At 38.7% G+C, this 17,129-nt stretch overlaps 2 protein-coding genes across 3 annotated transcripts in view; both read right to left on the bottom strand.

Annotated features, from left to right (window-relative positions):
* Positions 1-573: 573 nt before the first annotated feature.
* CAVIN4 (caveolae associated protein 4) lies at positions 574-12,144 on the bottom strand. Of its 2 annotated transcripts, XM_063649766.1 has the most exons (3): positions 11,984-12,144; positions 10,392-10,754; positions 574-3,184 (listed from the first exon to the last, which is right to left on the bottom strand). In XM_063649766.1, the coding sequence occupies exons 1-3, from the start codon at positions 12,002-12,004 to the stop codon at positions 2,519-2,521; spliced, it is 1,050 nt and encodes a 349-aa protein (XP_063505836.1). In that variant the 5' UTR covers positions 12,005-12,144; the 3' UTR covers positions 574-2,518. The 2 variants fall into 2 exon arrangements, with proteins under 2 accessions (XP_063505836.1, XP_054358105.1); XM_054502130.2 differs by lacking the exon at positions 11,984-12,144 and having other exon boundaries at positions 10,392-11,195.
* TMEFF1 (transmembrane protein with EGF like and two follistatin like domains 1) overlaps positions 11,309-17,129 on the bottom strand; it is a 101,064-nt gene continuing 95,243 nt past the window's right edge. Inside the window, exons 9-10 of the mRNA XM_054502129.2 lie at positions 16,364-16,522; positions 11,309-12,423 (exon numbers count right to left, since the gene is read on the bottom strand). Coding sequence (XP_054358104.1) covers positions 12,339-12,423; positions 16,364-16,522 — 244 coding nt within the window. The 3' untranslated portion in view covers positions 11,309-12,338. The remainder of the gene's footprint in view (positions 12,424-16,363; positions 16,523-17,129) is intronic.

Genomic DNA, 17,129 nt, shown 5'->3' with positions numbered 1-17,129 from the left:
TGAATAAGTAAAATAATTTGTCCCTGTTATCTGAAACTTTTAAAATAGGAACACTGACTAGAATATTCCTTATATCAAATGGGACGTGTGACTTTGCAGCCCATCATTTTTATACCAAGAAAATTAAGTTAAAGGAATAATAAATTATGAATGTAGAATTTGGAATGTCCCAAATATGGGAAGAAATGTAGAGAAACAGCAGCAACATGGAGGGAAAATCCTACTACCAAGAAAGCAGTACAAGGTTACAATAAACCTCCAGGGACATGAAACTGTTTAGTGTTTTGGGGTTGCACAAAGTCTACCATGATGAAGAGCTAACCAGGTTATAACTCCTTCCTCATCAAAATTCAAATACAGCTATATGTGAAATGTTCCATAAAATGTCAAGTCTGGTTATATATGAATCAGTAAGCAAACTGACTTTACAAAAATTTCATGACAGTAATGTTTGCAGAAAAGTATTTCAGGCCAACTGATATTTATTCTGCATAGGGCTAGAAAAAAGAAAAAGCTTGTAAATTCTTTACATTCACTGTTTGCATTATTAGTAAAAATATTTACAGGACACTAACATCAAATGTTGTAATAACATTTTCTTAAATTCAAATTTATTATGCCTCTTAAGAAAATATGTGATTAGGCACCCAAGATCTTTCCAAAATGTCATAAAAACATTTTAAAATTATTCATTTGAAAGTGTTATCCAATGTTGTATACACTTTAGTTTTCAATATAAAAAGGTAACAACATGAACGATATATGATTTTATGTATTCATGCAGGGTGAAGAGGAAATGATGCTGAATCAGACTCCCAAAGCCAAACATCTGAGTAACTGAGTCAAATATTTTAAAGCTGATTTATGTATGCCTGTGTGTATATGTGTACACTTATTATTTTAACTACCATATGATTATCCAAAAACTGATCTGAAAGTGAGAAAAAAAGTGGGATAGCTGATCGTTGTCCCAACTCTTCAAATTCAACAATTTCATCATTTCTTCTCTATTACAACACCATGCTACATTAAACATCCTTCAAGTACAGAATCAGTACTACCATTTCTTTCTTTCTTTTTTTTTGAGACAGAGTATTGCTCTGTCACCCAGGCTTGAGTGCAATGGCACAATCTCGGCTCACTGCAACCTCCACCTCCTGAATTCAAGCAATTCTCCTGTCTCAGCCTCCTGAGTAGCTGGGACAGGCGCATGCCACCACGCCCAGCTAATTTTTGTATTTTCAGTAGAGTCGGGGTTTCGCAATGTTGGTCAGGCTGGTCGTGAATTTCTGACCTCAGGTGATTCACCCACCTCAGCCTCCCAAAGTGCTGGGATTACTCCCGTGAGCCACCACACCCGGCCCATTTCTTTCTTTCTTTAGCAACAATAGACATTGTTCTACTTCCTGGATTCGAGGATCTAAAGCTAACAGATAAGGGGAATCCGGCTTCCTCCCAAAGCAGCTATGATGAACTCCTATCAACACTGTTTTGGACAGCTGGACCCTGAAGGGTACACTCAGGAAAACAGGAATATTTGTGGTCATTTCCAAACCCAATGCATCAGGGCCGACTTTAGAAACATAGTCACAATTTTATGCCTCATACTGCTCAAACAAATGTAGTGCTATAGTCCACCAAAGATCTTAATCAAAAGGAAATTAGAAAGGGTCTGGCCAGGGAACATTTTGAGACCCAACTAAAACCCAAGATTTAGTTAGTCTGATGAAAAAGTGGTCACCCAAACATTTATTTTTCACTCTTGATTCTGTGAAAAGGCTTCTGAAGACCAGCTTTAGTTTCTCTCCAACCTAGGACCTTATTGATTGGTGCTGAGGGCTTTTTCAGAAGGTGTAACTCTTTCAATTCTGTTTTGGAGGAACTGGTGAGGCTTGTTTTCTCTGGGTGTGCTTCTTGTTCCCCCAGAATGTGTACCATTTCCTTTGATCATCACAACAGTCCTCTGAGGTGGGCAGCAGAGGCCAACCCTCTCCATTTTTACTGATGAGAATAAGCAGATGACTTGCCCAGGGTTTTCTTATAAGTAAAGCTATGATACTATAGCCAAATGCTCAAGTCCAAAACTTCAATTTTTTAATGTGAAAGCATCAAAAAAGGGGTGTGACTGCTAATTTACTAACAAATCTGTTGATCTGAACATCTGGATGATATAACCCACACATGAGTTACTCCCCTTTGAGGCTGGCCACAATATTAATCCTAACCAATATTTAGAATTCTCTTGCAAATGATGGCCGCAAAGTTGCCCTTACCAAACACGTAACTGGCCCAACCTAGGAAACTATTTTTCTGGTGGACAAGAGAAAGGAACTAAAAAATCCACAGCTGCCATGAGAAAGAGTGACAATAATATTTATATTATCTTCAAGATTTTAACTATAAGAAAAAAACATACATTTATGTTTTCCTACATGGCACAGAAATGTAGATGACTACACTATTCAAACTAAAACTGCATGATTAGGAGATTCATATTTAGGATATACTTAATTCCTCTTTACGATGAGTGCTTTAAATCTAACAAAAGAGATTCATCATCCTCTACTTTCACCTGAGATTTAAAAGTAACTTTTAAAGGCTCCTGGGTGGGGATTTCCCTTCCTTCATGGGCAGGATACACCGGCCTGGCTGCCTCGTGTTCTGGTTCACTGAGCTCATCAGAGTAGAGCTCACTGATGGGGCCCAGAGACTCGCTCCTGGCAATGATGTCCACGCCCATCTCCCTGGCACATTCCTCACCTTCAGCCACTGTTCGGTCCTTACCTTTCCTGAGGCTGCGCATCTTAAAAGCTTCCTTTGAGGGAGCTGCATTAGAAATAGATTTCTTAAACCTCTCCCCTGACTGTCTCAGCCTCTCTCCTGACTGCCTTAGCCTCTCTCTCCTCTCCGGGGTCACTATTCTAGTTCTAATTCTGTTCACTTTCTTATCAAGATTCTGCCGTGTCTTCTGCATGTTTTCTTTGGAAAATGCCTTCTTGATATTATCAATGCGCTCCTTGCCTGACTTCCTAAGCCTGGCAGATCTGCTTTCTTCAACATAATATTCTTCATCCGAAGAGAGATCTATTGGGGGATCAAAGACATCATCATCCTCCTCTTCTTGATTCTCAGTTAGGTTTCTGTCTTTAACAACAGACAGGGATGTCGGACACCGAAACTTCTCCTGAAGGAGAGAAAAAACAAAGCATATTAGTGCTTCCTTTGCACTATAGATCAGCTCTTTTACCTTCTGGCCATGCCTTGTAAATATTCTCCATGGGCTGTTTATCCTCTGCCTGCTCCTTAAATGTTACCATTTCTTAGGGTTTCTCTTACCTTGGCCCTTTCCTCTTCTTCATCTCCCAGGCTCACCCTGGGCAACCTTAACCACTCCATTTTTCAGATCCAATTGTAAGTAAACTCACATGTATTTTATCTTCACTTTCCTTCTCTCCTAAGATGAAGACACATGTGTAAATGATGGGCAGACTGCTCCACAGTTTGAGGTTACACAGTCATCTTGAACTTAGCAAGTCTAAAAATCAAGGCCCATTCACCATCCTCTCCATTTTCTACTTCTTTCCCTGTACCTCTCAGCACTAACACCTATCCAGGTGCCACATAAGATAGAAACTCCTGAATCATAATCCCAAATATTTCCTCTCCTTCTCATTCCATATCCAACCAGTCACCAAGCTTTGTTGATAATACTGCCTAACAACTTGTCTGTCCCTCCTCCTTCTTCATTCCCTCTACCAATGTCTTGATTCTGGCCCTTGTCATCTCAGTCCTGAACTTGCGCAGTGCCTCCTCACTGATCCTTCTACCTCCAGAACATCACCTAAGTATTTTCTGAGACTATTACTAAAGCATAGCTTTGATCACATCTTTTCTCTGCTTTAAACTTTGGAGAGCTCATCAATACTCAACGAAGAGTTCAAATTCTTCAGTATGATTAGAAGGCTCCTCAGCTTTAGCTAAACCTACTTTCCCAATCTTCCAGCCCAGAAACATACAATCACTCTCAATTCCTCAAGCACAAGTGTTTTCATCCCTCTACACCTATGTATATGTGATTTCTGGTATCTTCTTTTTTTCATAAAGATGGGGTCTCACTACATTACTAAGGCTGGACTCGAACTCCGAGACTCAAGGAATCCTCCTGCTTCAGTCTCCCAAGTAGCTGGGACTACAGGCACATGCTACCATACCCAGAAGTTTCTGACATCTTAGGTCCCCTTTCACCTCTTTTTGGCTTTGTAAATGAAATCTTTCTTCAATAATCAATTCAGGTGTCCCCAACTTCCTCAAGTGGCTAACTCTATCTCAAATTTACACATACATACCTCTGTTTATAACATTTATCACAGTTTGAATTGAAGCTTTACTCAAAAATATGTGTCTCCCAGATGTCTTCTCCAGATTCCTTGAAAGCAGAGATCATGTGTCTTATATATGTTTTATGCCCAGCATCTATCAGAGTGTCTTGCACATAGTAGGCATACTCAATAAATGACTATTGGATCAAACAGGTATACACCTTCCTTCAACAAAGTTATTAAGCACCACCACAAACCAGTAAATTTTCTGGTTCTAGAAACTGTGAAGCTTCTTTGAAGACAAAAGAGTGAAAGAGCTTATATTCTCGGAGAGGGACAAACAAGTAAAATCTATATAGCATGTTAGATAGCAAGATACACACTAAGGTGAGAACTAAAGCAGGGAAGGGGAATATGCAGTGACAAGGAAGGTGCTGTTTGAACTACAGTGGTCAGAAAGGCCTCACTCATACGGTGACATCTGAGCCTAGACATGAAGGCTGCATATAGATCTGGGAAGAACAGAGAAACAGTGGGGAGGGCTGTGTGGTGACAGCAGAGTGATGAAAGGGCAAGAAGGGGAGGCAAGAGGGTAAGAGAGATAGCAGGTGGCCCAGGTCACGCAATGCTCTGTATCCAATGGTGAGGTCTGAGCGTAAGAGGAAGTCTTCTAAAAGCCTTGCAGGAAGCCGGGTGCAGTGGCTCATGCCTGTAATCGCAGCACTCTGGAAGGCCAAGGCAGGGGGATCACCTGAGGTCAGGAGTTCGAGACCAGCCTGGCCAACACGGCAAAATAGTCTCTACTAAAAATACAAAAATTAGCCAGGTGTAGTTGGACATGCCTGTAATCCCATCTACTCGGGAGGCTGAGGCAGGGGAATCGCTTGAACCCGGGAGGTGGAGGTTGTGGTGAGCTGAGATTGTGCCACTGCCCTCCAGCCTGGGCGACAGAGCAAGACTCTGTCTTAAAAAATAAAATGAATGAATGAATAAATAAATAAATGGCTTGCAGGAGAGTAGTGCCAGGATTTGACCCACATTATAAAAGCATCACTCTGTTGAAAACAGGGTGTAGGGGCAAGAAAAGAAGCAGGGAGAACAGGTGGAGAACACTGAGGCAAGGGAGCACTGAGTAAGGGTGCTGACAGGGTGGGGGTGAGAAGCAGTCTGATTTGGAGCTGCTTTGAAGGTAGGAGCCAACAAGATTTGCCGCTAGATTTGGATGTGGAGTGCCAGAGTGTCAAGAACGATCCTCAAGTACATGGCCTGAGCAGATGAAAGATAGATCTGCCTTTAATTGAGATGGGGGAGACAGCAGGAGGAAGAGACTGGAGGGGAAGGATGGGATCTGAACACGCTGTCTTGGAGACACCCACTAGCCATGCAGGCAGAGGCACTGAGCAGGCAGCTGAGTAGATAAGTCTGGAATTCAGAAGAGAGGGCTGGGCTAGACACCCAAATTTAGGAGTCATTGATGTAAAGATGGAATTAAAGTCATGAGACCAGATGAAAGAGATCACCAAGAAACTGAGTGAATGCGTCTATGCTCTGTTTTACTCAGAACTCCTTGACATCAAGGTGTGTTTCAGAATTCAGAATATTTCAGACTTTGGAAATAATATGATTTATTACATAACATTCCCAGCAAGATCTTGGAAGAAACATTTCTGTGGCAAAAAAAATATGAATATTCACACTAAGTTGGGATAAAAGCTAGAAATAGCCTCCTGCTACTTTAGGTCAGGTTTTTCCACTGAATAATTTCAGGTCAAGTTAGGTCTTGCTGTCAAATATGTTATTAAAAAATATTTTAAAGAATTTTTAAATATAGGTGTTACAGAGCATGGATTTTGGACTGGTAGAAGGAAGAAATGAGAAAAGAAAAAAAAAGGACAGATATCAGCCAGTGAGGCAGGGGGAACTCCCAAACAGAGAGGAGTAACCCCAGAAGTCAAGAGGAAAGAAGTTTCAAGGAGAAAGGGAGGGGCTGGGTGCGGCAGCTCATGCCTATAATCCCAACATTTTGGGAGGCTGAGGTGGGAGGATCACTTGAGGCCAAGACCAGCCCAGGCAACAAAGTGAGACCTCATCTCTATGAAAATTTTAAAGTGTAGCCAGGCAAGGTGATGCGCACCTGTAGTCCCTGCTACTTGGAAGGCTGAAGAAGGAAGATTGCTTGCCCCCAGCAGTTGGAGGCTGCAGTGAGCTATGATTGCACCGTAGAACTCTAGCCTGGGCAACAGACCAAGACCCTGTCTCTTTAAAAGAGAGAGAGAGAGAGGAGGTCCAATCGTGTCAAATGTGTCAAAAGAATAGGGATGAGAATTGGATTTGGGACATGACACACACTGGAAACCTTGAGAGCCAGCCCAACCACAGCAGCTAGAGGAACCCAACTGAATAGGGAGCATTTCTCAAACTAAACAGACAAAAGTTGAAAAATCATGAGATTTTTAACCGAACCACGAGTTAAAATTTCTAAAAGAAACTGTGCCCCCACGTGAGATCCAGATTAAATCTATTCAATCAAAAAATATATAAATATATACAAAACACATTTATGCATATTCCAAAACCTATCAGCCTGATAGTCAAGAAGATATCCCTGGAACCTTATTTCTTTGGATACTTATTTAAAATTAAATTCTTTGGCTATAGGATTAGAGAGTCTAGAAGCTAAAAAAGGCAAGGGTGGGCGTCTCATAGCTCTCTGATGAATCAGTTTGAAGCAGCAAAATTATTCCTCTCCTTTCCTGACACCTGCTGCAGGGAGTAGCTTCAGCAACACAATGTGGGTTGGCACGGCCTGAGAAGGTATAATTAGAAAATGAAAGAGCCAAAAGTTAATTACTGTTAGGTAGGGGAAAAAACACAATCTTGCTGTGAAGAAATCAGATATAGCTTAGCCCAGGAATCACATACCCTCCTTTAAGTACACAACAAATAATATAAAATCAGGCTTTAAAGTAAAACAAAACAGGGAAAGAGTCGAAAAAAGTACTTGTTATGTAGATCTATTAGTTGCAACTCCAATGAGACAGCGATATCATGAGCTAATGGTGAATAGACTGTTATAATAATTGAAGATTGTAAATGTTGAATTATAGTTGACTTCCAAATATAATTGTATCTTTTAATATAAAACTCCAGGTAAAAAGACCATTTTTGTAACAGAATGAATACTGTGCATCAGAGTACCGTGGGCTGGATTGAACATCAAACTAATATAGCTATGGGATGTGAGGGCGATTGGCTCCAACATCTGTTAACCCACTGATTGCCAGGGTTGATTCAGCTGATCTGGCTGGCTAAGTGGGTGTCCGCTTCCTTCCTCACTGCTCCATGTGCGTCCCTCTCGAAGCCGCACGCTTGGTCGAAGAGGACGACCATCCACGATAGAGGAGGACCAGTCTTTGGTCAAGGGTATACGAGTAGCTGCATTCCCCTGCTAGAACCTCTAAACAAGCTCTCAAAGTAATATAGCTAGGGAAATTTTGAATATACAAAAGTCTGAGGCTTATTAGTGAAGATATAGTATGTTCGAAGAGAAATAATAAATGTATAAGAAATAGCAGGTAATTTTTACTATGGCTGAATTGCTTGGTTTCAAGTTAATTTCAGTAGAAGGGGCAATCTCAATATAACCATTTATATACCTTAACTATGATGATTAATTATAACTAATTTTAACTGCTAAGAATAACCATGTGACCATGTATACAGTGTTCTAACATTTAATGCATCTTTGAATCAGAGTTCGATGTCCATTATTCTTTTCTCTACAAGCTGTCCCATTATAAATGATAGCAATTACTTTTTGATGAACTGCTGCTACTCTGAACAACTTAATTATACAGAATCTTCATGGCATTATTTCTTACAAGAGAAGAGATATGCCCTAAACTAGCACCCCTCAGTTGCTTTAAATAACTACAAGGGATCAAAGAAAGGAAGACTTAGCAGTAAGTTACAGGGACTAAACAGGTGAATACAGAAACATCTTAAAGTTTAAAGAAGAATTATGTCAATGAACAGAGTCAATGGAAACTTTTCAGAAACTTCTTTGCTCTTGCTTTTGTAAATCTTAATTGGCACTTAGTCTACTGCTTTGCACAAAAGTTCTCAGCAGTCGTGAATGCCAAATATGTTTCCTGGCCATGCGCCCATGCCAGTGGAGGGTAAGATATACCCACAATTCTGAACATCTTCAGAAGGCAAATCAAAGAATGGATACTACATTTCCCACTACATATACTAACACTGGAACTGGCCTCTGAAAATCAGGTGACTGATTTTTTTTCAATTTTTCAATTTTTTTTCTTAAGACAGGGTCTCACTATCACCCAGGCTGGAGTGCAGTGGCACAATCATGGCTCACTGTAGCCTCAACCTCCCCACAGGTGACCCTCCCACCTCAGCCTCCTGAGTAGCAGGGAACACAGGCACGCGACAACACACCTGGTTAACTTTTCTATTTTTGTAGAGACAGGGTTTTGCCACATTGCCCAGGCTTTTTTTTTTTTTCAAATTTTTAAGCCTATAGAAGGACTTCCAGGGACATGAAAGGAAAGGGAAATGATAAAGAACTTCAAATAGCATAGTCTGCCCTATCTACCTTTGAAATAAGCAATTCTTCACTCTCCTCCCTATTACTTTTCCTAAATAACCTACAGGCTCTTAAAAACAGACCTAAAATACCACTCTACCATCCCAGTGTAACCTTATCAGTCAACAGAGGTCTATGGAGAATTGCCTAATGTGTAAAGAATGCCACGGGGAGTTATGGGCCACATCCCTAGTGTTTTACAAATTATCTTCTACATAATCCAACTGTGTTCCTATTTCATTTAGTTTATAATCTTCTAGTTTTTTTCCTATGTACATAAGTACTCATTTTTAAAATACAGGTGTCATTTTAAAAAATAACACTTTATATGCATCAGTGAACATTCCTACACACATTCCTGATTTTATGCATAGAACAAATTCTTTGACATAAAATTTTGGGGCTGTAAAGTTTGTGAATTTTTAAATTTCTTAATACATACTACCAAATCTGCCTTTCAAAAATGTTTTATCAATTAATATTTCTACTAACAGAATATGAAAGTGTTTTTTCCCAATCCTTAAATTAACCTCTGGGTATAGGTTTTAATAACTGCCAAGATTTAAATAGGTAAAAGTAGAATTTTATTCTTATTTGTGTTTTGCAAACTGCCTGATAATGACAGTTTCCCACTTTTCTACTGTGAAGGAATGTTCAATCTTTTTCCTTTTAACTGTAAGAGTTTTAAAAATATACCACAGATATTATGCATTTGCCATGAATATGTTCCTATTTCCAAAAATATGAGTGCCAAGCACAGAATAATATGGGAACTTAGCTCAATACACAATGCCACACACAAAATATTATATTAAATCACTTAAGTAAAAATACTTTGTAATCAAACATAGGAAATTACTTATGTGACTCACATATTTGTATTACTATAACAATAAGAAAAATAATTGCCTCATTGTTCATTGGAAAATCGCTATCACTGTGATCTATATGTAAAAATTCCAATACACAAATCACATTCTGAAAAGTTTATATCTACTGTTTAGGCCTTTCCAGGCTCTCCATATAAACGGAAAAAACCACATTATGGAGCTACTGGTTGTCAGTTTCTTCTTTTAGAGAACAAAGAAGTGTTTTAAACTAGAGGCTTCTGAGTCTTCTTCTAGTTCTAACATTTTCAAAGTCTATGAGAGGGCACCATGCTAATAAGGCTAATATGCTGAAAGGGCCTTAACAATATTAAGTTTCAAAGGCAAGAAATAGCCTAAGCTATGAGCCACAGTTCATATTACATGAAATGGTTGAGAAGCTCAAAATACCAAAATGATAGATAGTACTTTGGTTAACAGAGAAATGGTTTTATCCTGAGATCGCTGCCAATACAGAACTCCATTGTATTAATATATACAATTGTTAAGATGTGACACTGGAAACCTCTGATATGACTTTTGGCAATTAAAAGATGCAAGAGATTAGAACAAGCAAGCCGAACACAAGTGCAAGCTTACCTGGAATATTACCACGCGGAATTTGTTTTTCTTCATTATTTCCTCTTGTTTGACTTCAACTTTTTTAACATGAATTTGTTGCTTCTCCACCCGGGCTTTCACATCTTTAATGTGAGCACTAACTTTTCGGGTTTTCTCAAACAACTTGTTAATGATATGCCCTGTATTGCTATGTGACTGTGAAAGCTTCAACAGGTCAATCTGGACGGATTTTATGGCATTTTCCATTTCCCTGTGTCTCTCTTCTATTCTCTTCTGGCTTGCCTGCACATTGTCCACGATGGAGGCTACTTTGTCCAGCACAGTCACAATGGTAAGAGCAGCGTCTTGGTCTTCATCTTCTGTAACACTCGACAGGCGATTCTGGTGGATTTTATCAGCATTTGAAGCAGACCCATTATGTTCCATTTTATTTATTTCTCAGCGTAAGATGTCCTAACCACAATCAATTCTGGCACTTGGAGCAAAAAGTCAGCTTGATAACAGGCAACAGGGTTGTTTAAAGAGTTGGAAACCCCACCCCTGGAGAATGGTCAAGTATTTATAACTACAAATACCCATATGTGACTGTTCTGCAATCTGAACCCTTGCAAAGCACCGGGGACTGTTCCAAACATGCTTGCTGACTGACTAAGGGACTCAAATAAGACTGTGTGGGTAGAAGAGGAAAGCTTTTTAAAAAAGTTCACTAAAGCCACCATGTAACTAATATTAAACCTAGAAGCCAAATGATCAAAAAAGGAAACTCCAAATGTTGGGTAAAGCTTTTGCCTTTAGATAATTTCAATCAGTATTTGTAACAGTAAAGGGGAATTCTGAACCAAAATCTGCTTTTTCTACTAATTTCACATATTAAATATACTGAAACACCAATATCAAAAAATTTAGTAAATAAACACACCAAAACAGAGGCCATATAGTGAAAACATTATATTATAACATGCTTTTCCAAACAAAATATTAAAATTAATAATTTTTAACATATTCTTTAAATTCTACATGCATACTTTTGAATATCTAAACTACATGTTAAACAGCTGAATACATTCTACTCACACTTCAGATCTTTAAACACCAACAATCTATGAATATTAATCTATTACTACAGGACAAATTTGGATAGAGGTCTTGGATAAATTTTAAGCTCACTTTAAGAGCACCAATCATTAACAATCATTTTTGTATTTTATTCACAAACACTGATACAATTTGTTTATTTATGTTAAAACAAGTATTTTCTTTAAAAATGAATGTGTATTAAAGTAGTTTAACTGGTAGAGTAGGCTTTATTCCAATCTGTTAAACAGCCTATATTCACAATATCTAAATCTACTTTTCATTGATCTGTTCCATCATTACTAACATACTTGTCCAAATTATTAGAATTATTTTTTCAAAGCGAGGAATAATCAAATTCCCCAGTCCATATATCTTATAAATATTTTACACCTAACACACACAGCTTTACAGTTCATGCAATAGGCAGTGTCTAAAAAATCAGTTACTAAATCTCGAAAACATTTAAATATCTATTTAAACACAGTGTCTTCTAGATTTTTTTTGTAAGAAAAGTAATCTGTAAACATCTTTACCTTTAGTTCATGCTTGGTCATTTGCTGTGGTCATTGTGGAAGAAGTGGATATGACTTTATAACCATTTGTGAAGTAGTCCATCTTTGCAAAAATATTACATTCCGTGGGTAAAGAACAAGTCTTAGAATTACCATGTGGTACAAATTTGTGAAAGCAATTTCTGTATTTAAAAACATAAAACAAAGACTACTAAACAGTCCAAAACTGTCGTAGCTGAATATTCTACATACGAGCCAACAGTACTACACTAAAAATGTCCAAAAATAAGGCCTCTGAAATAAATATTTCCATTCTTTAAAAAAAGACATAATAAATGTACATCACATGGTCAGTGTACATATAAAAGTCATCAGTTTAAACCATTCTGGATGATGTATCTGAAGTAAAATGACCTAGGTTTTGCTTCTGTCGACGTCCTCTATTGTTTTTGGGGCATTTTCTGTTGCATTAAAAAAAGAGAGAAAAATATTGTTTTGATGATTTTGTTCAGGATATTTCAAATGTTTCCAAAGTAATACACATTTTGCACATAAAGCCACATTGCAAGCAATTACACGAAAGGGAAATGAGATGGTATCTGTTGCAAGACAAGATGAAGATGAACACAATTCGAACTGCTACCTCCTCTGCAAACCTGGGAGTTGAGAGGATTAGATATGTAATATAGGTACCGGCACAAGCAAAACTCATTCCCAGTGTCTATGCTACTATGTATGCATCCCTGACAGATATCCCACCCTTCCTCCAGCCTAGAAACTCCCTAGTCACTGTGACTGATAACATGAAACCCCTGACAGGAGAAAGGACTCTGGCCTATGTACTTTCCCTGTGATTATGAGAAGACAGCTCTAAAATGACAAGAAGAGCTTAGATGAAGGGAGAAATCAGGAAGAAGTGTGCTTATTAACCTCAGCTATGAATACACAGGAATGTCTATTGATTTTAGACAATGACTCAAAAGAAGCTGTCCACACCCTCCTGGGCCAAACCACAGAAGCCCATAAGGAACTGCCCCACTGAGGATGAGGGACATTCTTTAACTCTGCTCTCATTTTACCACGTTTCTCAACAGCAGTACAAATCTCACTGTGTTGGAACTGCTCTTGTGCCTGCACACTAAATTGCAAACACAAGGTGCTGTGCTATGCAATGTGGAATAAGGGGGCCGAGATGAATTCTGGGCTCTGCTAATAACTAACTGTGCAACCTCAATTCTCCTATATGTAAAAAATAAATTAGGAGTTAGACTAGCTTCCAAAATCTGTGCCAGCAAGAAATTTACAACCTAATGGAAAGAAAGTCTTATAACAATGAATACTCCTCATTTTGTTCGATTTCAAAGAGCACAGCTTTACCTTGACTTAAAAGTGTTGACAATACTTCCATTTTGTATATGGTTTTACCTCACTAATCCTCATTTTAAAAGTATGAGGTAGACAGAGTTGGAATCATCTCCATTTCATATATGAGAAAACTAGCTGACAGATCAAGCAACCCTCTTTTACTGTCACTAACTCACCATGACCTTGGAAAAGTTCCAATTTCCTAGTGTCATGGTTTTTAAATCTATAAAATCAGGGCGTTTAGTCAAGGTGATGCTCAAGGTTCCTGACAATCTGTCATTCTACGGGTCTGAAAATATGAAAGGAGATTCCAAGAAGAAAAGGAGAAAAATTGACTCATGCAGTCTTGATAAACAGGTCAGTGGGAACATCCTTTTAAAGAAGATTCCTCCCATGTGACAGCCGCCACAGTATATGTCAACAGCTGTCTCATAATGGACCGTGTGGGAGAGATAACTTAAAAATTCATGGCACATGTATACATATGTAACTTACCTGCACATTGCGCACATGTACCATAAAACCTAAAGTATGATAATAATAATAATAATAATAATAATAAAAGAAAAAAAAATTCAATGGAAGTAAATCCAAGTACATAAACATTCTAAATCCAAGATAGCAAGACATTCTAGGGAGGAAATACCATAGTAAAAAGACAGGCCTCCAGGAGAAATCTGTGATAAATTCAATGAGATGACTCTTCAATCATAGAGACAGTGGGCAGTAAAGACACTGTGACATAGTTAGAAATACACTGTGATGTCTAAGTGGCTGTGAGGGCAACAAGGAGGTATCTGGAATATAAACTAGAGGGTACCTACTTCAAAACTGCCTGCCAGGTAATTTTAATTGAGTAGTTGAGCATTATAGCACTGAAAGAGTTGGGTAAAAGACTGTTGTAAGGGGGCTTTCCTAGCTCTAGAGCCTTAGACCGAGGTACTTCTTATCTCAGGGCTTCAGTTTCCCAACTTCTCTAAATGAAGGGGTTGAACTCAGAGTTGTTTCTCATTGACTCTGACATCCTTTGATCCTCTTAAAAATGGCACTATCTGGCTGGGCACAATCCCAGCACTTTGCGAGACCGAGGCAGGTGGATCACTTGAGCCTAGGAGTTGAAGACCAGCCTCGGCAACATGGCCAAACCCAGTCTCTACAAAAAAAATACAAAAATTAGCCAGGCATGGTGGCGCATGCCTGTAGTCTCAGCTATTCGGGAGGTTGAGGTAAGCCCAGGAGGTGGAGGTTGCAGTGATCCAAGATCGTGCCACTGCACTCCAGCCTGAATGACAGAGTGAGACCCTGTCTCAAATAAAGGCACTATCTCCAGGCCTCAAAACATCTTCCCTTACTTTACCTTAATTTTCCTTCTGCCTTCCAAATCATTTATTACCTCACTCTTATTTAACTCTAATAATGATTTAAATGGTCTTCCCCCTACCTCACATGTTCACTACTCCAATGAATTTTTCAGATGACTCATTAATACTCTGAAAAATATGGTTTACATCAAGTCCTGCTCCTGCTCAAAAACCCTAAACTGCTACAAAATCAAGTTTGAACCCTGCTTCCATGCAATGGTCATACTGGGCAAACATGTTTCCCAAGATGACTCAACATGGAACCTTTCAGTGTAAAGAAGAATGAATGGGAATCAAACTGAATCCAAATCCAGACAATTCCACTTACTAGTCGGATGACCGCAGGCAAATTACTTAACCTCTGAGTCTATATTAAATGGCTATAGCCAGTCCTGCTGTTAAATGTTTTTTCTCTATCTTCTCTTTCTGTTATCGTTATTTGTTACATGATTATGTCCCTACTTTGATCTACCATCCAATTTTATATTCAGTAGTCTTGCCTAAGGGCAGATCATCTGTTCTGTGAAATAAAGCGCACTGACTTTAGTGCCTAGGTGTTATGAAAAATATCTGTTACTTGGAGAACTTTTTTTTATCATTTCTAGATTTATCATTTCAGCTCCAGATGGCTGAGACTGCTGAAGGTCTGGCTTCTATCCAGATCTTGGATAGAAGGGCCACAAATCCATTATGGCCTGCCAATATCTGTATTTGATAGGCTTCAACCCTCTGCCCAGAATAATGCAGGGAAGTGCAGAAATGATGCTTATGAGACTTCTGAACTGAAGCTTAAAGAAAGAGGTAAGCAGGAAGAAAAGACATTAGACTGGGAAGCACAAAGACAACACAAACTTGCTGGATTTACTCTGACTTTTCTCAGGTACAGTTCAGTCTGACTTATGCATTTCTAGTCAGTTTAGAAAAGACCCATTTTATGCCATTGCACTCCAAATAAGTCATTTAATTTATGACGAATGATTTTATTTATAATAGAGAATTTTAAAGCTTATTACTTATTGCTGCAATCCAGAAAATGAAGTAATGCTAACACAATGATATCACAATAAAACTATCTTCAGCCTCTGATTTCTTCCTTTCTTACTATACTAACTGTGAGTAAAGTACATTCTTAGGGCATAGAACACCTTGCAGTTGTGCAGGGCTTAAAAATTTTCTGCATGGATCTTCTATGCATGTGCAGATCATTCTAGAAATTCTGAGCCAGTCAGGGTGGTTCACGCCTATAGTCTCAGCTACTCTGGAGGACCACTTGAGCCCAGGAATTCGAGGCTGCAGTGAGCTCTAGTTGCTACTGCACTCCAGCCTGGGCAACAGAGTGAGGCCCAGTCTCTTAAAAAAAAAAAAAAAAGATTGATACTAACATTATTTTCCCAGAATGCAGTGCTCAAAGACTGTATACAATTCTCAGATCCCTAAATGCCTTCATCTCATTGACTATTCTCACTCCCTCTCTGCTTGTTGCCCAGATATACCTGTAAGACTGGGAATTAGTCCCTGCCTGTATTCTAAAGAAGAAGGATAGGGAGAGACCACTGAAAACTTCAGGGAACTAATCATAAGATTTTTCCTAATAGACTGGTAGCCTCAAAGCATCTATAAATAAACAGCTGCCTGCCTCTAATTTAAAGTTGATATTTCTTACATCATTACCTACCTTGTTATGCACATTACAATTGCTACTATGATGGCGATCTGTACAGCTCCAATAATTGCTGCAATAAGAACATGAGTGAGCTTTTGCCTACTTGGCACTACATAGAGAATACTAAAGTCTGTCTTTTCACAGTGCTGTCCAGTGTAGCCAGATTCACATCTGAAAAGGAAAAATATATATATTCCTATGATACAAATTTTGATACTCCCAAGCTTTTACATTAAAAAATACAAAATAGTAATAAAATTTAAACAGGAATAAGAAATCAAGCACTTTCCTACCATCTGGGGGAAAAATGTCATTTGTCTATTTCCCTACTGTCTTTTTGATATGCCTACATGGTGCTTCTTTCACCTAAGTTATATCACATTAATTTTAAAGTTGCTGAATATTGTTAATATATATCTTTTTTGTTATTGTTGTTTTTGCTTTTGGTGTCATATCTACGAAATTATTGCCTAATCTAAAGCCACGAAGATTTACTCCTTTTTTTCACTTTTTAAATTAAATTTGCTTAAAAATTGACAAATAAAATTACGTATATTTATCATGTACAACAGGGATCCCCCCCAACTCCCGGGCCATGGACAGATACTGGTCCATGGCCTGTTAGGAACCAGGCCACACAGCAGGAGGTGAGTGGTGGGCAAGTAAGCAAAGCTTCTCTGTATTTACAGCTACTCCCCATCACTCACATTACCACTCAAGCTCCGCCTCCTGTCAGATCAGCACTGGCATTAGATTCTCATAGGAGCGCAAACCCTAT

This window comes from Pongo pygmaeus, chromosome 13, assembly GCF_028885625.2.
Source record: "Pongo pygmaeus isolate AG05252 chromosome 13, NHGRI_mPonPyg2-v2.0_pri, whole genome shotgun sequence".
In the NCBI taxonomy this organism is placed as follows: Eukaryota; Metazoa; Chordata; class Mammalia; order Primates; family Hominidae; genus Pongo; species Pongo pygmaeus.
The sequence above is the reverse complement of the archived record's forward strand: the minus strand, read 5'-3'. Positions and strand labels throughout refer to the sequence as shown.

Coding starts and splice junctions, on each gene's coding strand:
- CAVIN4 (XM_054502130.2), bottom strand. CDS start 10,799: ATGGAACATAATGGGTCTGCTTCAAATGCTGATAAAATCCACCAGAAT. Junction 3,185..10,391: donor TCCGCGTGGTAATATTCCAG/GTAAGCTTGCAC, acceptor TCTCTCCTTCAG/GAGAAGTTTCGGTGTCCGAC.